The sequence below is a fragment of the Mytilus trossulus genome, chromosome 2, assembly GCF_036588685.1.
Source record: "Mytilus trossulus isolate FHL-02 chromosome 2, PNRI_Mtr1.1.1.hap1, whole genome shotgun sequence".
Classification (NCBI taxonomy): Eukaryota; Metazoa; Mollusca; class Bivalvia; order Mytilida; family Mytilidae; genus Mytilus; species Mytilus trossulus.
Window position 1 is genome coordinate 47,545,369 of NC_086374.1, and position 23,579 is coordinate 47,568,947.

General features: G+C 32.9%; 1 protein-coding gene across 1 annotated transcript; it reads left to right on the forward strand.

Moving 5' to 3' along the window:
• The first annotated feature begins 311 nt into the window (after positions 1 to 311).
• Positions 312 to 22,419, forward strand: LOC134707430 (uncharacterized). The gene is made up of 13 exons (XM_063567158.1): positions 312 to 395; positions 1,786 to 1,992; positions 3,626 to 3,833; positions 4,163 to 4,210; positions 4,685 to 4,899; positions 6,636 to 6,725; positions 8,216 to 8,315; positions 10,881 to 11,026; positions 13,645 to 13,732; positions 14,196 to 14,348; positions 14,825 to 14,950; positions 20,635 to 20,743; positions 22,140 to 22,419. Exons 1-13 carry the CDS (start codon positions 387 to 389, stop codon positions 22,396 to 22,398), a joined length of 1,758 nt encoding a protein of 585 aa, XP_063423228.1. The 5' UTR covers positions 312 to 386; the 3' UTR covers positions 22,399 to 22,419.
• Positions 22,420 to 23,579: the final 1,160 nt, after the last annotated feature.

Consider the following 23,579-nt stretch of genomic DNA (forward strand, 5'->3'; position numbering starts at 1 on the left):
AATCCACCATTTTCTACATTTGAAAATGCCTGTACAAAGTCAGAAATATGACAGGTTTTGTCCATTCGTTTGATGTATTTTATCATTTGATTTTGCCATTTGATTAGGGACTTTCCTTTTTTAACTTTCCTCGGAGTTCATTATTTTTTGTTATTTAGTTTCCAGTATCAAATCAACTTTGATTCACATTTTCCTTTTTATGTTACGTAATCAATTATTAAAATCACCTGAAACTTTCGAATGTGGAATATACCTGAAGATTTTTTTTATCATATTTTCGACCTTTTCAACCATGGTACAAGAATACTTTCTGATAATTTGTCACGTTTCACCTTATCAGATAGTTAGTTCACTTTAGATAGTTTTGTCTTGCAGTTATAGTCACTATGGTCGAGGTAAGATAATAATTTTGGATTGTTGTATCAATTCTCGACAAAATTAATCCTTATTTGACATAGGCTATATTTTTTCTTTAAAATTGTTTGGGGAAATCATAAACCACTCTTTTACTTTATTTCTAAAATTGCCCTATAAAAAGAAAAGAACACATTATGTGTTTAAAAAATAGACCACCATGTTTACGGTCACAAGGACAGTCACTTAAAACAACAACTCAAAACACGAAGAAAACAAAGCAAATTGAAATATCTGATCTTGCTCAGACTGTGCCTAAATTTGAAAAATACAAGGAGAATCATTCAACACATCTTATCATTTGTTTTATGACATTTGATGTTCAATTTGATTTTGAGAAGATTTTATTAATTTTTATATCGTTTTAGGTATAAAACCTATCTGATCTTCGAAAATGTCATTCTATTTCATTTTCACTAACTATATTTCGATAATTAGGATAGCCAATTAAACAGGTGTTTTTGGTTCTTTTTAAACAGAAATAACCAAAATATTTTACACATTTTTAAAGTAACATCTCTAAACGTAGGAATTATTTTGTGTCAAATATGTATCACTTTCCTATGTTCCTAATGACCGGTCCTGGAAAAGTGGTTCTATAATTTTAGTGTCATGTTTTTCTTTGCTCATATTTCTTGCCATTCTCACTCGGTATCTGTATAATATTAGTATTACTGTAGTGTGATATCAAAGCAAAACTTATAGTTTCATAGTTTTGAAGGAGTACTTGAGAAGACTACTGCGCCGTTCCGATACATGTATGATTCAGATCTTATTAAGATCATCTTTTGTGAATAAAAAAGCAAACACAATGTCAGACAGAGGTTATAAAATTCCAAAAGGGTTTCGCAATTTTCGATGTAAAAATTGCTGTTATTTATCAGCAAAAAGTTTTGATCCATGAAGGTTTACAAATTTATCAAATCACATAATATTAATCACAGACTGTCTGTAAATGTAATCAGAAAAATACTGAACAGGTATTGAAAAACAAATGTTTCAAAAGTTTGCTTGTATTGTATATTTTATGAAGGTTTGACAAAATAATTGGCGTGTATCAACTTTCACCCCAGTCTGTATCTACTTGTTAACCTTTAAAAACCTAAGCACTTTTATCAGCCAAATACGGGAATATGAACATAAATGTTTGCAAAAGTTTGCTTCTGTTTCGTTAATTCTATGAAGGATTGACAAAATAATTGGCGTGTAACCAACTTTCACCACTGACTGTATATACTTGTTAAATGTTCATACATTCAATGTTCTCTTCTAAATTGTTAAAGATTATGCCGTCGTTAATGAATCTAGGGTTTCAGTTACAACTTGTATACAAGTTTTGTTTTACTACTTTTCTACAAATTATTTTTCAAGATCAAGAATATCCCGGCATTGCTGTTGGTCGCATACTTTGGTCTGGTATCCGCCCAATTTCCTTCACAATCGACAATTACGGGAAACAGTACGAATAATGGAACAGTTGTTACAGGAGGTGGTGGTAGATTTCCCACGCTTCCTCAGTTTCCGGTTCATCATCCGCAAGTTATCCATTTTATAGGAGCAGGATACGATTTAATACAGGTAATAATAATTAGAAACCAAAATGTTATTAATATTTGGTAGTTATGCATTTTTTTCTTTTTATCTGTATGTTGATGTGTATTATTGTTGATATGTCAATATTGTAAATACGGATCTATATTGCTGGGTTAAAATGTTAACCTTCTCTTGGCTGTCACTGATCAGCTGTCCTCTCTTTTTTTAATGGTGATACTCCAACGTTTTCCTGTATATCATGTACTTCCAGAATGGCTTTGTCTTGTTTGTGTCTAGTCCTTTTATGATAGTATCATTGATGGAAGAATGTTTTCTTTCCTGACTTGCCTTTTTTATTCTTTTTAACTGTCTGTACATTGTCTATTTGTTTAGCTCGTTTAGCATTTTGGTATCGCATTTGTTTATTTTTAAGCAGTTTTCTTATTTTGTGGTTGATCCAGAGTAAGCTATCTGGTCGTTTTTGTATTATCTCACATATCCACGTGAAATACATGCCATCAATGTTTTCTTGAAAACAACGCCGGAAGAAATAAGAAATAAGAAGACAATTTTACTTGTTTTTGTCTCCGCCATGCTGAGATTGTCGTTTTCTGAGTTAAACGATAGTTTTGAAATGAAATACTAATTTTAAAAAGAAAGTTAATAGTGCCATACATTTTGCCTTGCACTGGCATTTATGGACCCCTGAATAAGGTGTATAAGCTTGCATTTCCCCGATATGGGATTCTGATTATATAATAACGTTCGTTTTCCGACTGGTCGTTTGCGAATTTAATTACTACATACTCTGCATGTACAGCTGAACTGGCTTGTTAGGGCCGGACCGTAGAACTGAATATAACCATATATCTTTATTTCAATCACCTTTGCTTTTCAATGAATTCGAAATTAATCTTGTCGAGGAGTAAAAGAAAAACTTATGGGGGGGGGGGGGGGGGGTCGATTCACAGGTATCCATTTCGTTAACCGGTTTTAATAATAAAAAATATGAAAAAAAAAAAATTTAAAAATTTAAAAAGTTTTTTACGCTCCAATAAAAGATTATTTTGCTGAACGTTCAATTGTATTTCAGTAAAATTAAATCACCGTACTTCTTTAAATAATCTATAAGTCAATATTTCATGATATAAAAGAGGGACGAAAGATACCAAAGGGACAGTCAAACTCATAAATCTAAAGCAAACTGACAACGCCATGGCTAAAAATGAAAAAGACAAACAGACAAATAAATTTTTAAATTGTTATTTGGATGGAGAGTTGTCTCATTGGCACTCACACCACATCTTCCTATATCTATAAACAATAGTACACATGACACAACATAGAAAACCAAAGAATAAACAACACGAACCCCACCAAAAACTAGGGGTGATCTCAGGTGCTTCGGTAGGGTAAGCAGATCCTGCTCCACATGTGGCACCCGTCGCATATAATATATAAAAAAGTGAGTTCATTAACACGCCATTTTGTCTCCCTAAAAGAAAAATTATCAACTGCTGAAACACCATAATTTCATACGCCAGACGCGCGTTTCGTCTTCATAAGACTCATCAGTGACGCTCAGATCAAATTAATAATAAAGCAAAAAAAAAAAAAAAATACAAAGACACAAAAGTTTGATATATATTAGTCACAGCATCATTGGATATATTTTTAGGGCAACCCAGACGGCGAGTCATGGACTAGTTTAGGAGATGACCCCGGACTTAAATTAACTCAAAAAATTATGACTGTCAGCCCTGGAAATACTCCAGTACAAGTAGAAATAGAGCACAGAGATGCATGCCAATCGTCTCATTCCTACAACCTTATATATAATGCAAAGCAATATCAAGATAGATTGTTGGGATCAATCACTACTTCTGGTAAGTAGTTCAAAAGCTTTTAAATATCAACCTTTAATTGCGTTTGTTATAAAATATACCAAATTTGATTTTGATCTTTGAAAATTTGAGATATTTTCTTAATTCTTTCGTTATAGTCTCACGCAGTCGTTTAGTCTTTTGCCTAGCTATCGTTTAATCATCATTTATTACAATTACTTTTGTGTTAATGCCCTTTAGATTGTGCTGCTTAATTAACCTTATTGAGAGTGCTAAATGATAGTAAATTAGAACGTTTTTACGTGTTAAGAATAAAAAATTGGTGAGTTTGATTAGAATACTAATGCTTTCTTATATACTGTTTATTTTAGGTCCTACAGATGCTGCACTGAGACCATATGCGTTTACTTTAAGTACAGGTTTGTTACCTATCTTTAAATATACAATCTGGATCCATATCCATCCCAACAAATGACGTATTTCTAAGGAATAGTTGTCTGAATTTCAATGCAAAGTTCTCGATTCGTATGAAGTAAAATAAAATATATATAAACAAGAAAGAATCTACTGTTTTGCTTTTTATCTTAAATATGATTTTTTTTACATCAGTCTGTATGTGATTCTTCCTCTGAAAATTCGGTAATTATTTCAATTGAACATATCTAAATATCAATACCAAGTACTCAATTCCACACAAATGAAAAAAAAGTTACTTACATATATTGATGAGACATTTGTTTCATTACCTCACTCCGACATATATTTTGATTAAGCAATATTGACATGTATCTAATGTGAACTATAAATCTACATGTACTAATATGTATAGTCTATATTCTTTGAAATAAAATTAAAATGAAACGAATGTCTTTAATAAATGTTTTCTTCCTTAGGATATGAAACAGCTGCACACCAACTGACACAACCATTGAACTATATGTACCAGGACTATACAACCATGTGCGATATGGGTCATGCGCGTTTGCGTTCTCACCTGGCCCAATCTGATCATCTGTCGGTCACTCGTGAGTTTGCAGCTTCTGTATGTTCACTGCCTGAAAATTATCAGTTACCAAATTACTTGAGGTTCATTGAAGAATGGGGAACGGTAAGTTTCTGAAATGTATTGAATTTCACTTCAACTTTCACATCATTGTAATAAGACAACTATATAAACAACTTTTCGAAAAGAACTCTGTCGGGAATAATTTGCATTGCATTAGATTTATCAGGGTTGTTTTTAGTTTATCGATGTTCAAATCTAATAAATCAATTACAAAGTTACAAATCCAGTTAAACAAATACTCAAATGAGTAACCGCATGTTTCGACAGATTATGCCTTCTATGCTTTGCATTTATCACCTTCCATATGAGTCCGTACATCGCGATAATTTCACATATCACATAACAGACAACTATAATAATTTACCAAATATTTGTGACCGTGAAAACATGCTCTATGAAGTGACATCGTATCAGTCGAAAAAAACGTGATGATGACCGTACATCGTATGTAGTGTCGATTTTAGTCGTTTTCCTTTATACTCTGCTGAATGATTTTTTTTGTCTAGACCACACTACCGAGAATCGAAAAGTGTCAACATACACAAGCGTAATATAGTTGAGATATAGATACATTGTCAGAGTATGCGTAACCGATGAGAAATGGGAGTTAATAATTGGATATTCAATCAACATATATGTCATACATTCTAGTTTAATGTCGTCCATCCGTGTCGAAAATGAGTAAAAAGTAAAGATAACAAGCAGGGTTACTAGTTTCTGTAATATCCATAATCTCAAGTTCACCTGGGTATATTAGATTCAAGCACACACTTAAATTCTGATAGTAGTACGCAAACATGTCTTATCAGGAAATCTGTCAACAAACATTTTAATGTTCTGAGTGACCCTTACTTGATTCAGATAGAACATTCGCATCTTACATGTCTTATAATAAGTGCCTCACTAACAGAAATCTGATAACAATGACGCATCTAAAACCAATGCCCTTCTTAACAAAATTCTCATAAAGCTAACTAAAATTTGATAATGTTTTTTTTAAATTCCAAAAATTGCAAAGTGCAAACAATTACTCGTCAGTGTTCACAAACAATCTGCTTACATTGTATACAATAAGGTATGACGTAAGACGTAATTATATTGAAACTAACTGTGCACACCTATCCCTTGCTGTTACAATCGTAGATAAAAAGTTAAATCATGAAAATACTGAACTTCGAGGAAAATTTAAAACGGAAAGTCCCTAATCAAATTGCAAAACCAAATGATAAAACACATCAAACGGATGGACGACAACTGCCATATTCCTGAATTGGCACAGGCATTTTCAAATGTAGAAAATGGTGGATTTAACCTGGTTTTATAGCGCCAAACCTCTCACTTGTATAATGACAGTCGCATCAAATTCCATTATATTTACAACGATGTGCGAACAAAACAGACCTAATAGGTAAAAATGTTACAATATGGATACAGCAGTTTTCATTGTGTCACAATCTCAAAACAATAAATATTTAACTAAAATCCACAAAAAGCAAGTATTAAATTTAAAAACCACATGCATAGCTTCGCGTGTATAACTTCATAAAATATAAACGTGAAGGAAGTCGAGATAAGGCGTCACCCGACTGAAAAGACTATACTTTAGAATAACACAGTTAATAAAATCAAATGATAAATGGCACTGGAAGACGGTCGGCTAGATGTTAGCAGCTTTGAGTTTAAATTATGTTGATGGATCGACTAAGACCAAATTCATTTTGAAGCTATTATTAATTGAGAACTCTTAATCATATTTCATTAACAAATTTATATAACAGCACATGATAACAGAAGTAGAAGTTGGAAAGAAGATTACATATAGATACCTGACAACTCGGGACAAATACTTTAGTTACCTTCTGGCTAATGTAAGTTGCGTTACTTTGTTTCCTTACCTATAATAGATAACGTTGAAAAAAATGCTAGTTGCTATTCCGTTATAATATATTTGCATATAAAGCATCATTCAAATTAGAGTTAAAGTCGAAAACAGACTGTTTTACATTATCTTCCTAGATTACAATATGTTTAAAACTTCGAATTCGCACATAAGATAACAACATTCAGTCGTTGATACAGCACAAATTACAATTATATTAGTATCACTAAACACTATTGGGTAACAAACCATAGGGAAATTATTGCATGTGTACTATCTTTTTCGGGTTGACAATAACAATGACACATGTGTCGTCAATAGTGACGTATGTGTAAAAATCTAGACCCGGAAGCATGATTAATTTGAAGACTCTTCAATAGTTTTAAATTTCTTGCAACTATGCTTTGTGTATACGAAAATTAAAATGCATGTTAATGCAAAGAAGACAGCAGTTTTTAAAATGAATCCGCCAGCTGACCGAATATACAGTTTAGTATGTTTCCGGTTCTCACAATGCCGATTCGTTTTTCTACTGTTTATTTGAAATCATTGGTTTGCTACTGAGCAAAATAACATTATAAAGTAAAAATAACAAAAATACCAAACTCCAGGGAAAATACAAAACGGACAATTACTTATCAAATGGCAAGATCAAGATCTCAAACACCTTAAACGAATGAAATACAACTGACATAATCCTGACTTGGTACAGGCATTTCCATAGATACTGAATGGCGGATTAAACTTTCTTTTATAGCGAGCAAAACCTCTCACTTGTATGACAGTCGCATTAAATAACATTATATTGAAAACAATGTGCGAATAAAACAAACAGACAAAATAGGTAAAAATGTAAAAAATATGATACAGCAGTTATAATCTGATTCATTTTGATAAGAAAAAAACTTTGCCAACGAAGAAAAACAAAATGCCATATATACAAAGCGTATAGATAAAATATCTATTCAAAAAGTTCTTGTTTGAGTATAATTAGTTATAAAAAGTACCAGGTTTGTGTACGCCAGACGCTCGTTTCTTTTACATAAGACTCATCAGTGACACTCATATCAAAATAGATATAAAGCCAACCAAGTACAAAGTTGAAGAGCATTGAGGATCTAAAATTCCTAAAAGTTGTGCCAGGATAAAGGTAACACTCAATGCCTGCATCATAAAGTCATAAATCCTTTCATGGATTTGGCTATACTTTTTGGACCTTTTTAATTATAGCTCTTCATCTTTTATAATAGCTTTGGATTTCAAATATTTTGGCCACGATCATCACTGAAGAGACATGTATTGTCGAAATGCGCATCTGGTGCAAGTAAATTGGTACTGTTAATTTTATTATAGCTAGATAAACCTCTCAGCCACTCGACTGTGTATTTTTCAAACTTACCTGTGCCTCGTATTTTTGTCTATTGTGCTCACATATGATACCTTCTTGTTTTTGTAAGATTTACAAACTCTATATTTTAGGCGACACAAGATGTTCTACGAAGTACAAATGGAACCCAGGATGTGTTAACTGTAAACATGAATAACTTCAAGTATAGACCAGAATATAGATATTTAGTTGGTAATTATAATGTTCAATTTAAAATTTTATATCTCTTACTTGTTTATTATTTCTTTACATTTAATCTTGCATTATTATGTGCATGTTTGAGTTCAAACTGAGTAGGACTTATATAAATGCAGTAATCGAAACATTGGCAAATTCTTTCCAAAAGAGGTTATCGTGTATATAGGATTCTAATATTTGTTTAATTGGTAAATAAAAATGCTAAAGACGTTTTATTTAGTTGCATAAAATGGATCTGTAAGTGGACGTCTTAATAAAAAAAAAAAAAATCAAATATAAACATGCTAAGCAAGAATAAAACGCCGAATATTTTCAACATTTTATATACGATAAGTGTATGACTAACCATGCAAACGTATATAAAATGATGAAATCCAACATTAAATCAGTCTTAAATGTGTATGAACTCTCCGTATGCAACGGGAACATTAAACGTTACCCTTGTCCTTATACCTGTCTTTCCGTCCGTCCGTCCGTCCGTCAGGTCCAGTGTTTAGTCCACACTCTAACCGAAGTTTGCCTCACGCAAATCTTTAATTCATATGTATAGTTAAGAACCAAAACTTACACACAGAGTTTTAGTTTGGGCAGTGAGTCACTGACTGTTCAAAAGATATGCTCCTTTATAACTCGAAAAAATGCATTTATTTTACACTTTGACTTCAGTTTTCTTCATTCAAATTTCATGAAACTTATACACAATGGTAAGAACAGCAACACACATACTTTGGGCATTTTTGCTACATAAGACGAAAATCTTTATTCGTGAAAAATATTTTGAATAGTTGAATAGTATTACAGAAGTCGCTTAAAGCGTTGACGTTTTATATATTTTTGTATATTTATATTTCTTTTGTGTCTTGACTTGAATCTTGTTGAAAACGTTTGCCCAATGTATTTTGACATACAGATACTTGATGAATTGATATCGAAAAAGAAAGTCAATTTATAACTCACCTGGCCCGAAGGTATAAGGACAAGGGTAACGTCGTCCGTCGTCTGTCGTCGTCGTCTGTTGTCTGTCGTCGTCGTCTGTCGTCGTCGTGTGTCGTCGTAAACTGTTTCAAGAATCTTCTCCTCTGAAACTACTAAGCCAAATACTTCCAAACTTTAACTGAATGTTCCTTAGGGTATCTAGTTTATAAATTATATCCGAATTTTTGATCTATCAACAAACATGATCGCCATTGCTAAAAATAGAACATAGGGGTCAAATGCAGTTTTTGGCTTATATCTCAAAAACGAAAGCATTTAGAGCATATCTGACAATGGGTAAAAATGTTCACTAGGTCAAGATCTATCAGCCCTGAAATTTTCAGATGAATCAAACAACCCATTGTTGAGTTGCTGCCACTTTATTTGTAATTTTAAGGAAATTTTGCAGTTTTTGGTCATTATCTTGAATATTATTATAGATACAGATAAACTGTAAACAGCAAAAATGATCAGCAATGTAAGATCTACAAATAAGTGAATATGACCAAAATTGTCAATTGACCCTTAAGGGGTTATTGTCCTTAAATGACAATTTTTCACAATTTGTTCATCATATTTGCTAACTTTAAAAAAATCTTCTCCTCTAAAACTATTCAACCAAATTCAACCAAACTTCAACTGAATGATCAGTAGGGTGTATAAAATAAAGTTTGTGTTTTATTTTCTATTTCGTCACAGAACACAGGGTAAAATGCAGTTTTTTGCTTATATCTCAAAAACTCCAGCATTTAGAGCAAATAAGACAAGAAGTTAAAGTATCTATTAGGTCAAGGTCTACCTGTCCTGAAATTTACAGCCGAATTGGGTAACTGATTTTTCAGGTATAATGCCCCTGAATTGATGATTTTAAAGAAATTTTCAGTTTTTGGTTATTATCTTAAATATTATTATAGATACAGATAAACTGTTAATAGTAAAAATGTTTACGCAAAGTAAGATCTACAAATAGGTCAATTTGACCAAAATTGTCAATTGACCCCTTAAGGAGTTATTGCCCTTTAAAGACTTGTTTTCACAATTTGTTCATCATGTTGACTTACTTTTAAAAATCTTCTCCTTTGAAACTGATGTATCAATTTCAGCCAAACTTAGGCTAAATGAGTTTCAGAGTATCTAGTATAAATTTTATATTTTATTTCCTTGTATGTCAAGAAACATAGCTCCTATGGCTAAAATAGAACATAGGAGAAATGATTTTTTTTTGCTTTTGAAGAAAATAAGACGATTCAAAGAACATTTAAATAAATTGAAAAGCCAAAATAATCATTGATGAGAGATTTAACCAAAAAAATTAAGGTGTGCGATTCAGGCTCGTGAGAGCCTCTTGTTAATGAGAGTCATTGCAGGATAGGCGATTGCTTATTAAAACAAAACCAATTTACAAACACAATTCATTATCTCCACAGTCATTCACATAAAGCGTCTGCGTTGAAAAACATGTGTAAAGGATTTTGAAACGCAGATAGTATGCACAAAAAATATTGTAAATGGTTAATTTTACATTGTATATACTCAATACTTGTATCTATGTGATGATCCTGGTATATCTTTTTATATTTTAAGGTCAATACCACGACGCTTTTGGTGTGGGCAATCCAATGTATAATGACGAGGTTGAGATGACTATGGTTACAATTGACAGCATTTTAGATTCTAAATACTGGTTTTACCTGTCGTACTACATTTCACAAGGTGTTTGTGGAAATGATGTAAGAATAGTTAAATTTTAGAAGACTGGTACCTGTGATAACTATTTACACGACTGGGTTGATGCCGCTGCAGGTGGACGTTTCGTCCCAGAGAGTATCACAAGCCCAGTAGTCAGCACTTCTGTGTTGACTTGAATATTATTTATATAGTCATTTTTATAATTTCCTGTTTGCAAAAGTATGAATTTTTCGAAAACTGGCATTTTTTCCCCAGGCATAGATTACCTTTGCCGTATTTGTCACATTTTTTTTGGTAATTTTGGGTCTTCATTGCTCTTCAAGTTTGTAAATGTTTGGCTTTATAACTATTTTGATCTGAGCGACGCTGTGTAGACAAAACGCGCGTTTGGCGTATTAAATTATTAGCGTGGGACCTTTTCACAACTATATAGCGTTAGGAGAAACCACATCCTAGCTGACACAAAACGTGTTTTTTTTTAATAAAGTAAAAAATCTAATAAACTGTCTATACCTCGTTTTGGCGATGAAGTTGTTTGTTTAAATTTCTTTCTGATTAACATAGTGTGCAATGTTACCAAATTGTGATTATAAATCTATACTATTAAACGAGAAGACCTCATGTTGGGTGTCGCTTCTCTTCTTTCCACAATAAATTAATCATCATGCATCTGTGTCCTATGGGTACAGTGCATAATCGTATTTGTCATCTATTCATATGATTATTCAGATTGAGTTAAAAACGAAAAACGAGAAATAAGACGTCCGGATATGTTTCCGTCATTGGGCGAAATTTTAAGTCGGATCTGACTTCCGGTTTGCGTTTTTCTGTATACTTTGAACATACATTAATACTACGAATACAGTGTATTTTCTGTTTTATATCCGTCATTGGACGAAATTTGAGTCAGATTAGACCTCCGGTTTGCGTTTTTCTTTTTACTTTGAAACAAATACATAGACTACGAATAAAGTGTATTTTCTGTCTGATATCATTTTCAAGTTTACTATCCACGGCAGGCAGAGGGTTTTTTAATAGAGAGGGTCTGAATAATATATCAATGACCGCTGTAGATCAATTATTAAACTGAGAATTGACTGTAAAAAGAAAATACACTTTCGGGACGTCTGAAATGGGTGTTTTTAAGATCGAAATTTCAGGATTGACCATTTCGGGATCCGGGATTTCTTAATTCCAATTTCGGGATGTCGAGATATTTAATTTGTATAATAAATGCAGAACCTCGGGATTTCATGATTTTAAGCCCGGGATATTGGGATCAGGGCCCGTCCGCAGTGGCGGAAATTTTCATACGCAGGGGCCCGTTGACTGCCGAAGAAGGGTCCGCTCCGGTCATTCTTCAGTGATTCCCTATATAAGCAACCAATTATTTTCCAGAAAAGGGAGGCGGGCCCCCTAAATCCACCTCTGCCCCGACCCCCCTTTAATGAATGTTCATATTATACAGATAAGCGCTAAAATTATTCATGTGTCATTAAAAATAATAGAGAACAAACAAACAAAAAAGGGCTTTTATGTGGGAAAAGGAGGAGCCGGGCTAGAAAAACAATTATCCTGTCCCAAATTACCTATGACTTTTGATACCTTTTCTGAAATTCTCAAGTCACTAAAAGTTTTACAAAACAAAGAAGATGTGGTATGAATGCCAATGAGACAGCTCTCCACATGAGACCAAAATGACACCGAAATTAACATTTAAAGGTCACCTTACGGCCTTCAACAATAAGCAAAAGCCGATACTGCATAGTCTGATATAAAAGGCCCCGAAATTACAATGTAAACAATTCAAACGAGAAAACTAACAGCCTTATTTATGTACAAAAAAAGAACGAAAAACATATATCACTGAACCACTGAATTACAGGCTCCTGACTGGAATGTTCATTATACATGTACACTAAATGTATGTTCATAATGAAATTAATAGAAAACAAAAAATGGGAATTTTGGAAATAAAGGAGGAGGGTTAAAAAAAACATTTTCCTGTCCCCAAGTACCTATGACTTTTGATACTTTTCCTGATATTCTCAAGTCATTAAATCTTTTACAAAATTCTTCCTACAACACTTTACATCCTTTCAAATACGCTCTGAATGCCCGCGATTTCGCGGGTGTGTTCTAGTGTAATTAATAGTAGATAAATCAATATGAACCAACGAATAAAGTTTTTTTAAATAAAGGCAACAGACGGCTTCAAAAGTCTTAAATCGATTGAGAGAAAACAAATCCTGTTTACAAACCAAAACTGTAGGAAACACATCAAATATAAGATGAAAACAAAGGAACAACAGAAACACCGAAGTGCAACAAAAACGAACACCAACACACATGGAAAATAACTAATCTATGATAACTGCCATGTTCCTGACATTGTACAGGACATGTTACGGAAACAATCGTGGGTTGAGTCTGGTTTAATGGTTAGCTGGACCTACTGATTAATGACAATCTTCCAAAAAAATATCGCTAAAATTACAACAATACGTTACAGAAACACACACAAGAACATTCATAACAGAGAAAAGCACCAAAAAAAAATATAATCGTCGATTTTAAAAGTGAGCAAGTATTAGCAAACTATCAAAATTTGTTTTTACTTACAAAAAAGTATTTGTAATTTTGAACAAACTTTTTGTAGGCTACGTCGACGTTGCCAAAATGGCAGGCAAATATGGTCCAAGCTTTGAAATTTTATCCTTACCGTAAAAGTGCAAAGCATCCTGTTGGTATGTATGCTAATATTTGTTTTCGTTATTATATCACTATTTTGTCTCATACGTGATCTTAGTTAGAGATTCGATACTATTTTTTCCTGTCACTGGTGCTCGTCTGTTCCTAGTCAAGTGAGATCTTGAAGTACAAGTTATCTTACTTGATAAAAATATCATTTTATAATCTTAGATTCAGCCATGAAAAGTGGCCTAATGATCTTTTTCTTATTAAGTACGAGATGAACTATGTGGACATAACTAATTACACAATTGACTTATTTTGATAACGATAGTGTTCACCCTTTTAGCGTCTATAAATTTTCCGATATTGTGTTTTATTTTAAGAATGAATTAATGATAAAAAAAAGTTGGCTTCACTACAACTAAAGGAGTTCCCAGTATTGCATATTTCCATGAAACCCTTTGTAATAGATGGCTGTTCTACATATTATGATAACATTGTTGTTCACACATTCAGATAGCAAGTTAGAGATACCTCTTCAGTGGCCAAAAGGAACGTACTCACTTCAAAAACCAACCGCAGGATGTCCGGGAACTTTCAAATGGTCAGAAGGTCGAATCATGGTAAATATGACGGGTGCACAGATGTCAGCAATGAACTCGTTTGAAGGTTTGTATATATTATGTTGTTTGTGCTGTTTTTAGACCCTTCTACAACGAAATTTGTTGACATGCACACGTATAAAAAATGCGGTTTTTATCAAACGCAATCATAGGTTTGAACGTAGTTTTCAATTTAGACTCGTTTTAATATATATATATATATATATGATAAAAATACAATAAGGTTATCAGATAGTTGAACATTTTTTTCTCAACGTATTGACAGTGAAAATGTAAAACAGAATTAATCTTTAAGTGGAGTCATAAAGAAGTATGTTAATTATCGTATCATATAATTCTTTTAAATGTAATTAGTCAGTTAGTCTTTTGTTTTAGGATTGTTGAGTAGATTCATTATTTTAGTGTTATGGATTTTTGCAGATTTTTACTTTAGGAACGTTTGTACAAACGTATGTTGTAAGAAGATTAAAAAATAAAAATATGTTTAGCATAAATGTTTGAATCTAATAATCATTCATTCAGGCGACGTTGAACACTCATCTTTTACGCTGAATTACTGTGCGAAGGAACGAGCTGAATCAAAAGATGAGTTAATTTGGAGTAAGGGAGACTATTGTTTATTTCAGCAAGATTCTGATTGTCCCATTGGTAAGTTAAGATAGGCATTTACCAATAATTAAAAACAGTTCACTACAATACAAAAGATACTTTGAATAATTCACAGTCATACAAACAGCATATACGATTTTTAAAACGGTAATCTGGAACGTTAAACAAGCAGTAAAAGGGACTATAGTGAAGAAATATGTCCATCAAACATGTGATTAAACAACTGGAGGTTATGGAAAACAAAAAAATAACTGAAACGAGGAACAAAAGCCTAATGGTTGTTTTTTTTGCATTGTATGGTGGAGATATCTGATTAGAGGTTTAGGAGGAAAGCAGAATATAAATTTGTACGGTAGCGTAAACATAATTTTCTTATGGCAAACACAACAGGAGGTGCACACCAACTGTATATTAGGAAAAATTAAAATATGGTTTTAATAAAAAAACATTAACGGTACCAATTTTCCTGCACCAGATGCGCATTTCGACAAAACATGTCTCTTCAGTGATGCTCGTGGACAAAATATTTGAAATCCAAAGCTTGTATAAAAGATGAAGAGCTATAATCCAAAAGGTTCAAAAGGTATAGCCAAATCTGTGAAAGGAGTCAGAGCTTTGAATGAGGGAGATACATTCCTTAAATTATATTAATTTCTAACATTTTGTAACAGCAAAGTTTAATAACTCAAAAAAAATCCGTATTTTCATGTCAGTACCGAAGTACAGGCTACTGGGCTGGTGCAGGCATGACATGTCAACCTTAAGAGTCTAAATGGCGATAAACTACTTGTTTGTCATGTCTCTGTCAACATCATAGAAAAGCCTTGCAGCTATTGTTGTATTTATCCAGTGGATAATAAGTAAGCCGGGTAATTTTGATCGCTTTAGTATATAGAGTAGTTAACGAAATTTATTCAATGGTTAGAGGGATTTTGAGCAATCAACATTAATCATAGATCAAAACTTAACCTCGGATTAAGATGTTTGTCAATTGGATAACTTTATCTAAAGTTTGACTATCTCAGTCCAGAACTTTGCAAACGGCTACTTGACCAATAAACAACTTGGTTCTGTTTTTGCTGTGGTGTGTTCTTTTAATTTTGATACATCAGACATCGATTCATTTTAATAGCGTTTTGCATTATACAGACATTAAAATCTCTTCTCAGGTAAAAAAGAAAGCACTTCGCAAAAGTCGCCTAAATATGAAAACAATAAAATCACAAAAATACTGAACTCCGAGGAAAATTTCAAACGGAAAGTCCCTCATCAAATGATAAGGCAAAGGATAAATCACATCAAACGAATGGACAACTGTCATATTCCTGACTTTTAAAGGCATTTTCAAATGAAGAAAATGATGGATTGAATCTGGTATTATAGCGCTGAACTTCTCACTTGTATGACAGTCGCATCAAATGCCTTTATTTTTACAACGATGCGTGAACTGAACAGACATAATAGGTAAATTAGTCAAAATATCTTTACAGCAGTCATCACTGTGTTACAATCTCAAGACAAACAATTATATACAAAAAACACAAAAAGCATCAGAATTCTACATGTATCAAATTAAAAAACACATTCCGTGTTTTGCGTGTTGGGCGTCAGAAAATGCAAACGTAACAAAAAAGAAATTTTGTCGTTCAATGTCTATTCAAAACAATTATAATTTCACATGGAGAATGGGGGTTATGCAGGGTTATAAAATCAAATAGCGTTATTTGTTCCATAAATAAACACACTTATCGGAAAGAATCAAAAATCATCCTAAACAATTGTTCCAGTAGTACTTTGGCTATGTGAACTTTCCCTATATCACGCTAGCGTGTTAGTGGAGCGGCGAATGTTGAAAAAGTCGCTTAGTTAACGTTTTTAAATTACCTAAATACCTCATGGAATTTTAAGGTCTTAAAATGTCTATCGATTATTCAGCTTTAGAAAAATATTTGTCGTCAATATCAAATGTGGTACAAATGACGTTAAAAATAGCCTTTACTGACGTTACCCAACTTGCATCGAATACCCCACTGCCGTTTCGGTAGTCAAATTTCACAACAAACCCGTTCTAAAAAATATTTTTTGAATGAAATTGGTAAATATAGTGTTTCGTGAACTTCATACAATGTAAGGGCATTTCCAAATAGCCCTAAATTTAATGCTTAATGCATCTGAAAATGGTTGAAAATAACGCTGTAAAAATCATCGTTTTTCATCTAGCATTAATTGCACGTGCAGTATATGTGTATTTTAAAGGCAGTGAAGCCGCCGTATAATACTTTAATCGACCCGATTTACTTTTTGAAGTAAATTCCTAATAATATAAATATTTGACTAAATATCTGCTTTTTATCCAGATTTCAGGTCCGAATATTTGTCACAGATTTACCGACATTGTTGTGGTTTCTAGTTATAGTCACACATTCATCGATTTAGCGAAGGTCATTTGTAGTCATTTTTAAGCATATTTCTTGTTCATTTTATAATTTCCAAAGCCTTGTGATTAATTTATGTTGTTTGGTATTGTTGTATACTCGTTTTTGTTGAATTGAACTGGGAAAGTAAATTTGATTTTAGGGTTCGTTTGGTTTTCAGGTGTGTTTGATTTGTTTTTTTATTCAATCACATGGACAATTTAACAATCTCGTTAAAACTGGTCCCGCTAGATGCCCCCAAAAAAGGAAAGTGGAAGTTTGTGTTGACAAATGCATTATCTGCGATTTTGTTGTTGATGAAATATATATAACATCAACAGAATCTGGAAGAAAAAGTCTGATTACTGCTGCAGCAAATAGACGTGATGATTTGTTTAGTTATTTGAACGAATTCTGTAATGAAACAGAATGTAAATTACCGTGTTTAGGTATCATAGGTTATGTTATAAAAGCTACACAAGTAAGCAGAATTTAAAATCTGTATCAGCTGAAAAGGAATCACCAGATATAGGTTCCGATTTATCTATAATGAATTGTTTGGTGCCTGAAAAAAAAAATGATCACAATACATAAAAGTGTATTATTTGCAAAAAAAAATCTCAAAAAAGGGTGAAAACATTACATACAATTTCATCTGCTGAAAGGTTAGTCAATCTTATAGATGCTGCTTTTAGAGCATGCAACGGTGAAATGATTAATCGAATTTAGCAAGATAATTTGCTCAATAATGCAGTGTATCACGCAGCATGTCTGACCACAAACTTGGCATGTAGACCAAAATCCACTGATCAATCTGCGTACGATATGGCATTTAGCATTGTTTTAATTATAGACAGAGATCTTATTCTTGACAAAAAGTCTCTTGTTTTATCATAACTTTTGACAAGGTTTCAGTCATTTTTACCTGATAAAATAAGTAAGACATACTGTAATTCCTCTAAACATAAGGCTAAACTTGAGAGGTACTACAGGGATGCCATTGCCTTTTTTGCTCAACAAGGACAATATAAATCTAGCATTGTATTTGCTAGCGATATTTCCAGTGGAGAAGTTGTTAAGACAGCGAATAACATCAAAGCATAATTTAAAATGGTTGAGATAAAAGCCGACTTAAGTACATGTAGCTCCACCAAAACCAACGAACAAATCGGTATGCAAGTACTTTATGAAGCAGCCTCAATTTTATGACAAAAAATGGAAAAATTTTATATATCTAGGGATTATTATCGTGCAAATAACCAAGTACAAATGCATATCATTGGAAATATCAGAAGAAATGTTGTCAACCTGTTTGATAAGTTTTGTTACTTGTCACTTGAAAAAGTCTTTTGAAACATTTTCTTCAGTATCTATGAATATTTCGCATGACATTCGGAGAAAATGTGCTACTCTCGCAGAGTGCCTGGTGTCAAATTGTAATAACATAATTACTCCATTTAAAGTCTTATTATGCCGGTCGTTCATGCTCTGGGTGGGTGTGACTTCACTTCAAGTTTTTTTTGGAATCGGTTAAAAGTCGGTATTTAACCTCTTTAGGACAAAACCAAACCGTTTCGGTAATCTTGTAGCATTAGGTCACCTTATGGCCTTCAACAATGAGCAAAACCCAAATGGCCATACCGCAGTCAGCTATAAAAGGACCCGATAAGACAGTGTAAAAAAATTCAAATGAAAAGCTTTCGGCATGTGAATTCGTATTTAAGCATCACGTACTACGTACAATGTGGCAAAGCCAAGTTTGGTTGTCGGCAAATCTAGCCAACCGAAGTAATGGCTCCCCATGTGCCTTTGTTGGAAAACTGCTCAACATGACAAGTTAGAGCCAGTTTTCTTTGAGGGACAAATGGTATCGGACTTTCTACAAGATAAAATTAGTTCATGTAAGGGGAAAACATACTAGGCAGCACGTGTTTGCAAGTAGCAGGGTCTTGAATCATGTATATTTTGATTTTATTGATTAAATAACCAGTACATTTAATATTTTGTACATAAAATTTTGCAGCTAAAACGCTGAAAACATTTTTCCGCCCTGAACCCCCTACCAGGGCTCTGCCCCTGACCTACTGGAGGCCTTAAGCGGTCCCAGACCCCCTGCCGATTGGTGCCTACAGTTGACCAATATCCTAGCTACGCCCCTGTCTTCCTTGCACTGATTTATGTTTTTGTCAAAATGTAGGTAGTTGTAATGAAATATCATGAAAATAGTTCTTGTAATATTTGGTAACTTTATTTTAATTTGCTCCATGTTTTCGACGTTTCATTTTGTATGAAAATAAACTCATCATAGATACCATAACGGTCATGTCTCAATTTTAGGAATTTGTTCTACAACACGCTTGCACTAATTGAGTAACATATCAAACTCCAATAACTATATTATATAAAATGGTATCTTGTATTGAGATAGTTTGAATTCATTTTCAGAAAAGTCAGTATCACGTCGAATCCTTGAAAACTGAAACGAATTTTTTCATGGCGGCATATTTGATTTGATTTATTAACTATGCATTTCAGATACTCTTTGAAAACTTTTTAACTATTAAAGTATTCAAGAAATGCTATTTGTCGATGTCAATTATCAATGTTTATATTATTATGTTCCTATTTTCCATTAGACATTAAAATTTGTATGTACCATGGACTACCTTCAAAAAAGTTAAATAAAACGTTTTTCTGACGTCATGTGCAATATGAAAAAGATTTTGTATGAACTAACGTTTTTCTACATAATACTACTCTTATAAGTTATTGAAAAGATTATTAATTTTGAAAAATATCAATGGCATTGTGTCTCTAGATGAAAGTAGGATTTTTTTAAGTGATGACCTTTGACCTTGATTTTCGATATTATTGTACCAGATTTGATATTGACGACACATATTTTCAAAAAGTAAAGGATTTCAGCTTTCCAATGAGCTATTAAAATCCCATGAGGTATTTGGGTAATTTAAATTTCTAAAATTGTCCTCTCCGCCGCTCCACTATGTGTGCATGAACCATTTACAGGTTTAAAAAGAGAAGTAGCGCAACTTCTTTGATCTGCCTGCCCTTCTTCAGAAATCCACAGTGTGTTTCTAGTTTATTATCAGAAATTAACACTTATTTGGTTTAAAGTTAACAAATAAACCTTAAATATTTGAATTTCCCATAAAGCTTCAAACAGACCTATTAATATATGACTATGCACTGTGTATGTGAAAAGTTTTTAGCGTTGGTCTCCAATTTTTTGCCTAAACATCTCTGGTTCGAATATTTTGTGGATTAAAAACAATTTTTGTATTTGAATAGGTTTTACATCATCTTCCATCAGATATCAGGACAGAGTACATCCTATAACAGTTGGTGTTACTCCGCATGTAGAATATAAAACGGGTGCCCAATACAAGTATTGTTGCAGGTATTTATAAGTTTTGTATTTGATAAATGTTTATATAAAAATTTAAAGACATGCTCGAGACCAAAATTTAAAGTATGGGAAGATTTATGTAACAAAATTGTGAGGCATCCAAAGATTAAAAAAAAAGCATGAAATGAACAGGGCAGTTCATGGAAAAGATCAACTCATTTGTTCAAAAAGCAGCATTATACATTTATTTTCGCGGATGTTCCCTTCAAACATTCAACACCATTTTTTTCAACATTGGATTTCAATATTCAGCATTCTAATTTATTCATATGATAAAGAAATAATACTTCAATCAGGTTATTGAAATCTGCAGCTGGCATGTCAGTACCTTTTATTAGCCCTTTATTAATTTATGTATTGTAGTCAATTTGCTTAGTTTCTTTTGTTACCTATTTTGACATTAGACTCGAATTTTTGTTTTACTGAGTTTAAATGTGCGTATTGCTGTTTGTTTGTTTATTCTACATTGGCTAGATGTACAGGGGGAGGATTAATATCTCATTAAATATGATTGACTCCGACGCACGTTTGCTCCTGTTCTACTTCAGGAGCATCTGACCTTTTTAAGGTTTTTTGATTGAGTTAAGCCTTCCAATTGATATTTCATCGTGTGTTGTTCTATATTGTGATGTTATACTATTGTTTTGGAACAAAGGGAGAAGGTTTGGTACCATTTAAACGTTTAATCCCGCTGCAAATGTTTGCACCTGTCCTACGTCAGGAATCTAAAGCACAAAAAATGTCGTTTGTTTATGCAATTTATTAGGGTTTCTCTTTTCTCGTTTTTTTTATATAGATTATTCCATTGGTTTTCCCGTTTGAATGGTTTTACACTAGTAAGCTTGGGGCCCTTTATAGCTTGTTATTCTGTGTGAGCCAAGACTCTGTGTTAAAGGCCGTACCTTGACCTTAATGGTTTATTTTTATATATTGTTATTTGGATGGAGAGTTGTCTCATTGGCACTCATACCACATCTTCCTATATATATTTGTAAATTTTGATTGTTCATTTATATGTTTTAAGTATGTAGTGTGACGTCCATTTTTACTGAACTGGTAAATATTTTTGTTTAGGGTCCCCGCCTTTGGGTGCTGGAAGTTCTTGTTGCGTGTTAGACCCATTGGTGACCTTCGGCTGTTGTTTTCTCTTTAGTAGGGTTGTTGTCTCTTTTACACATTCCCTATTTTCATTCATTTTATTTTTCAAGTTCAACATTATTTTTTTTCTGGGAATATTGTACAGCTTGTACGCAATAAACTTTATGTATGGTAATCATTTTCAGTTTTCGTTTCTTTTCAGATTATAGCTCAAGTTCACCAATTGAAAGTGCACGCCTTATCAGTCTTTACTTAAAATGTTTACAGTACTTGTTTTGATATTTTACAGATCGGACGGTTCCTATTTAGATCGAATTTACTTACCGACATCCAAGCCATTCTATCTTCTGAAATATACACATGGTTGTCAACGTGTAGATGGTATGGAGTTTAAGGAACAACAATTCCTCTACCCAACAAAGCAACATATTTTCATCCATAACTCACCATCACATACTACCATCAGTGGAAAGGGAGTTAATTTAGATTATTGTTACTACACGCCACTCAAAGTAGGCGGGGGTGTAAATATAGGTGTTGGAAAATAAAATAAAATGTGATTCTTATAATTTGTCTATTTTATTATTTCTGAAATCTATTCTAATTTAGATTCAAATTAATACCTAAAAACTGCAATATCTTCTTGCAGATTAACAACAATAGACAACACATAATAAGGAAATCGGATGATCCTTCCAAATAGGTTGAAAATGAGCCGCAACTAATTTTATTGATTATATACCATTCTGTTGTATTTTTTAAATGGCGTTGAATTATCCCTCCTGTATCTTCTTTCTCTATATTTTCAACGAGTCCATAAAAATCCATGCAAAATAAATCTCAACTTTAAAGACAAAAAAGGAGCCTCTGGTCTTTGATAGTCTTGTATTATTTCAATTTTAGTTTCTTGTGTACAATTTGGATATTACTATGGCATTCATTATCACTGAACTAGTATATATTTGTTTAGGGGCCAGCTGTAGGACGCCTCCGGTGCGGGGATTTCTCGTTACATTGAAGACCTGTTGGTGACCTTCTGCTGTTGTTTTTTCTATGGTCGGGTTGTTGTATCTTTGATACATTCCCCATTTCCATTCTCAATTTTAAAAATATGGCTTGCAACGGGTCTGCAGATTTATGTTGATAACACCGAAAGACAAAGCTTCAAGAAACACAATTGTGCGATTTACTTATATAAACTGATAATTTACTTTTAAACTCCACACAACACAATGTCGAACATTTACTTTATGATAAAATATTAGACAATTAAAGTGTAGTTTTAAGTTCCTTCAAAAGTGCATACTCAAATAAAGAATTCGAGTCCTAAATAACCGTGACTTTACTTGCTAAAAACGTTTAATTGCTTGGTCTGCAAAATGCTTTATCGAATCTTAGTTTCGGGTTACAAAAAAAACATGTTATCAATAATCCAAGTATTACTAGGACCATGAATAAAGGCAACAGTAGTATACCGCTGTTCGAATAAATCGATTTAGATAAAAACAAATCCGGGTTAAAAACTGAAAAACATCAAAGAGAAGAGGAGAACAACGACACAACAGATACACTGAAATGCAAGACACACAGAAACGAACTATTAGATAACATAACACTAGCCATTTTCCTGACTTGGTACAGAATATTTCAAGAAAACATGCTGGGTTGAACCTTGTTTAATGGTTAGCCAAACATCCCGCTTTAATGGAAATGTTCAATATAACACTAA

What these genes read in the sequence shown, in the direction of transcription:
- LOC134707430 (XM_063567158.1), top strand. An exon ending in TTAGTTACCTTCTGGCTAAT is followed by an intron (nt 6,726 to 8,215) that starts GTAAGTTGCGTT and finishes TCTATATTTTAG; the next exon opens with GCGACACAAGATGTTCTACG. An exon ending in AAGGTGTTTGTGGAAATGAT is followed by an intron (nt 11,027 to 13,644) that starts GTAAGAATAGTT and finishes AACTTTTTGTAG; the next exon opens with GCTACGTCGACGTTGCCAAA.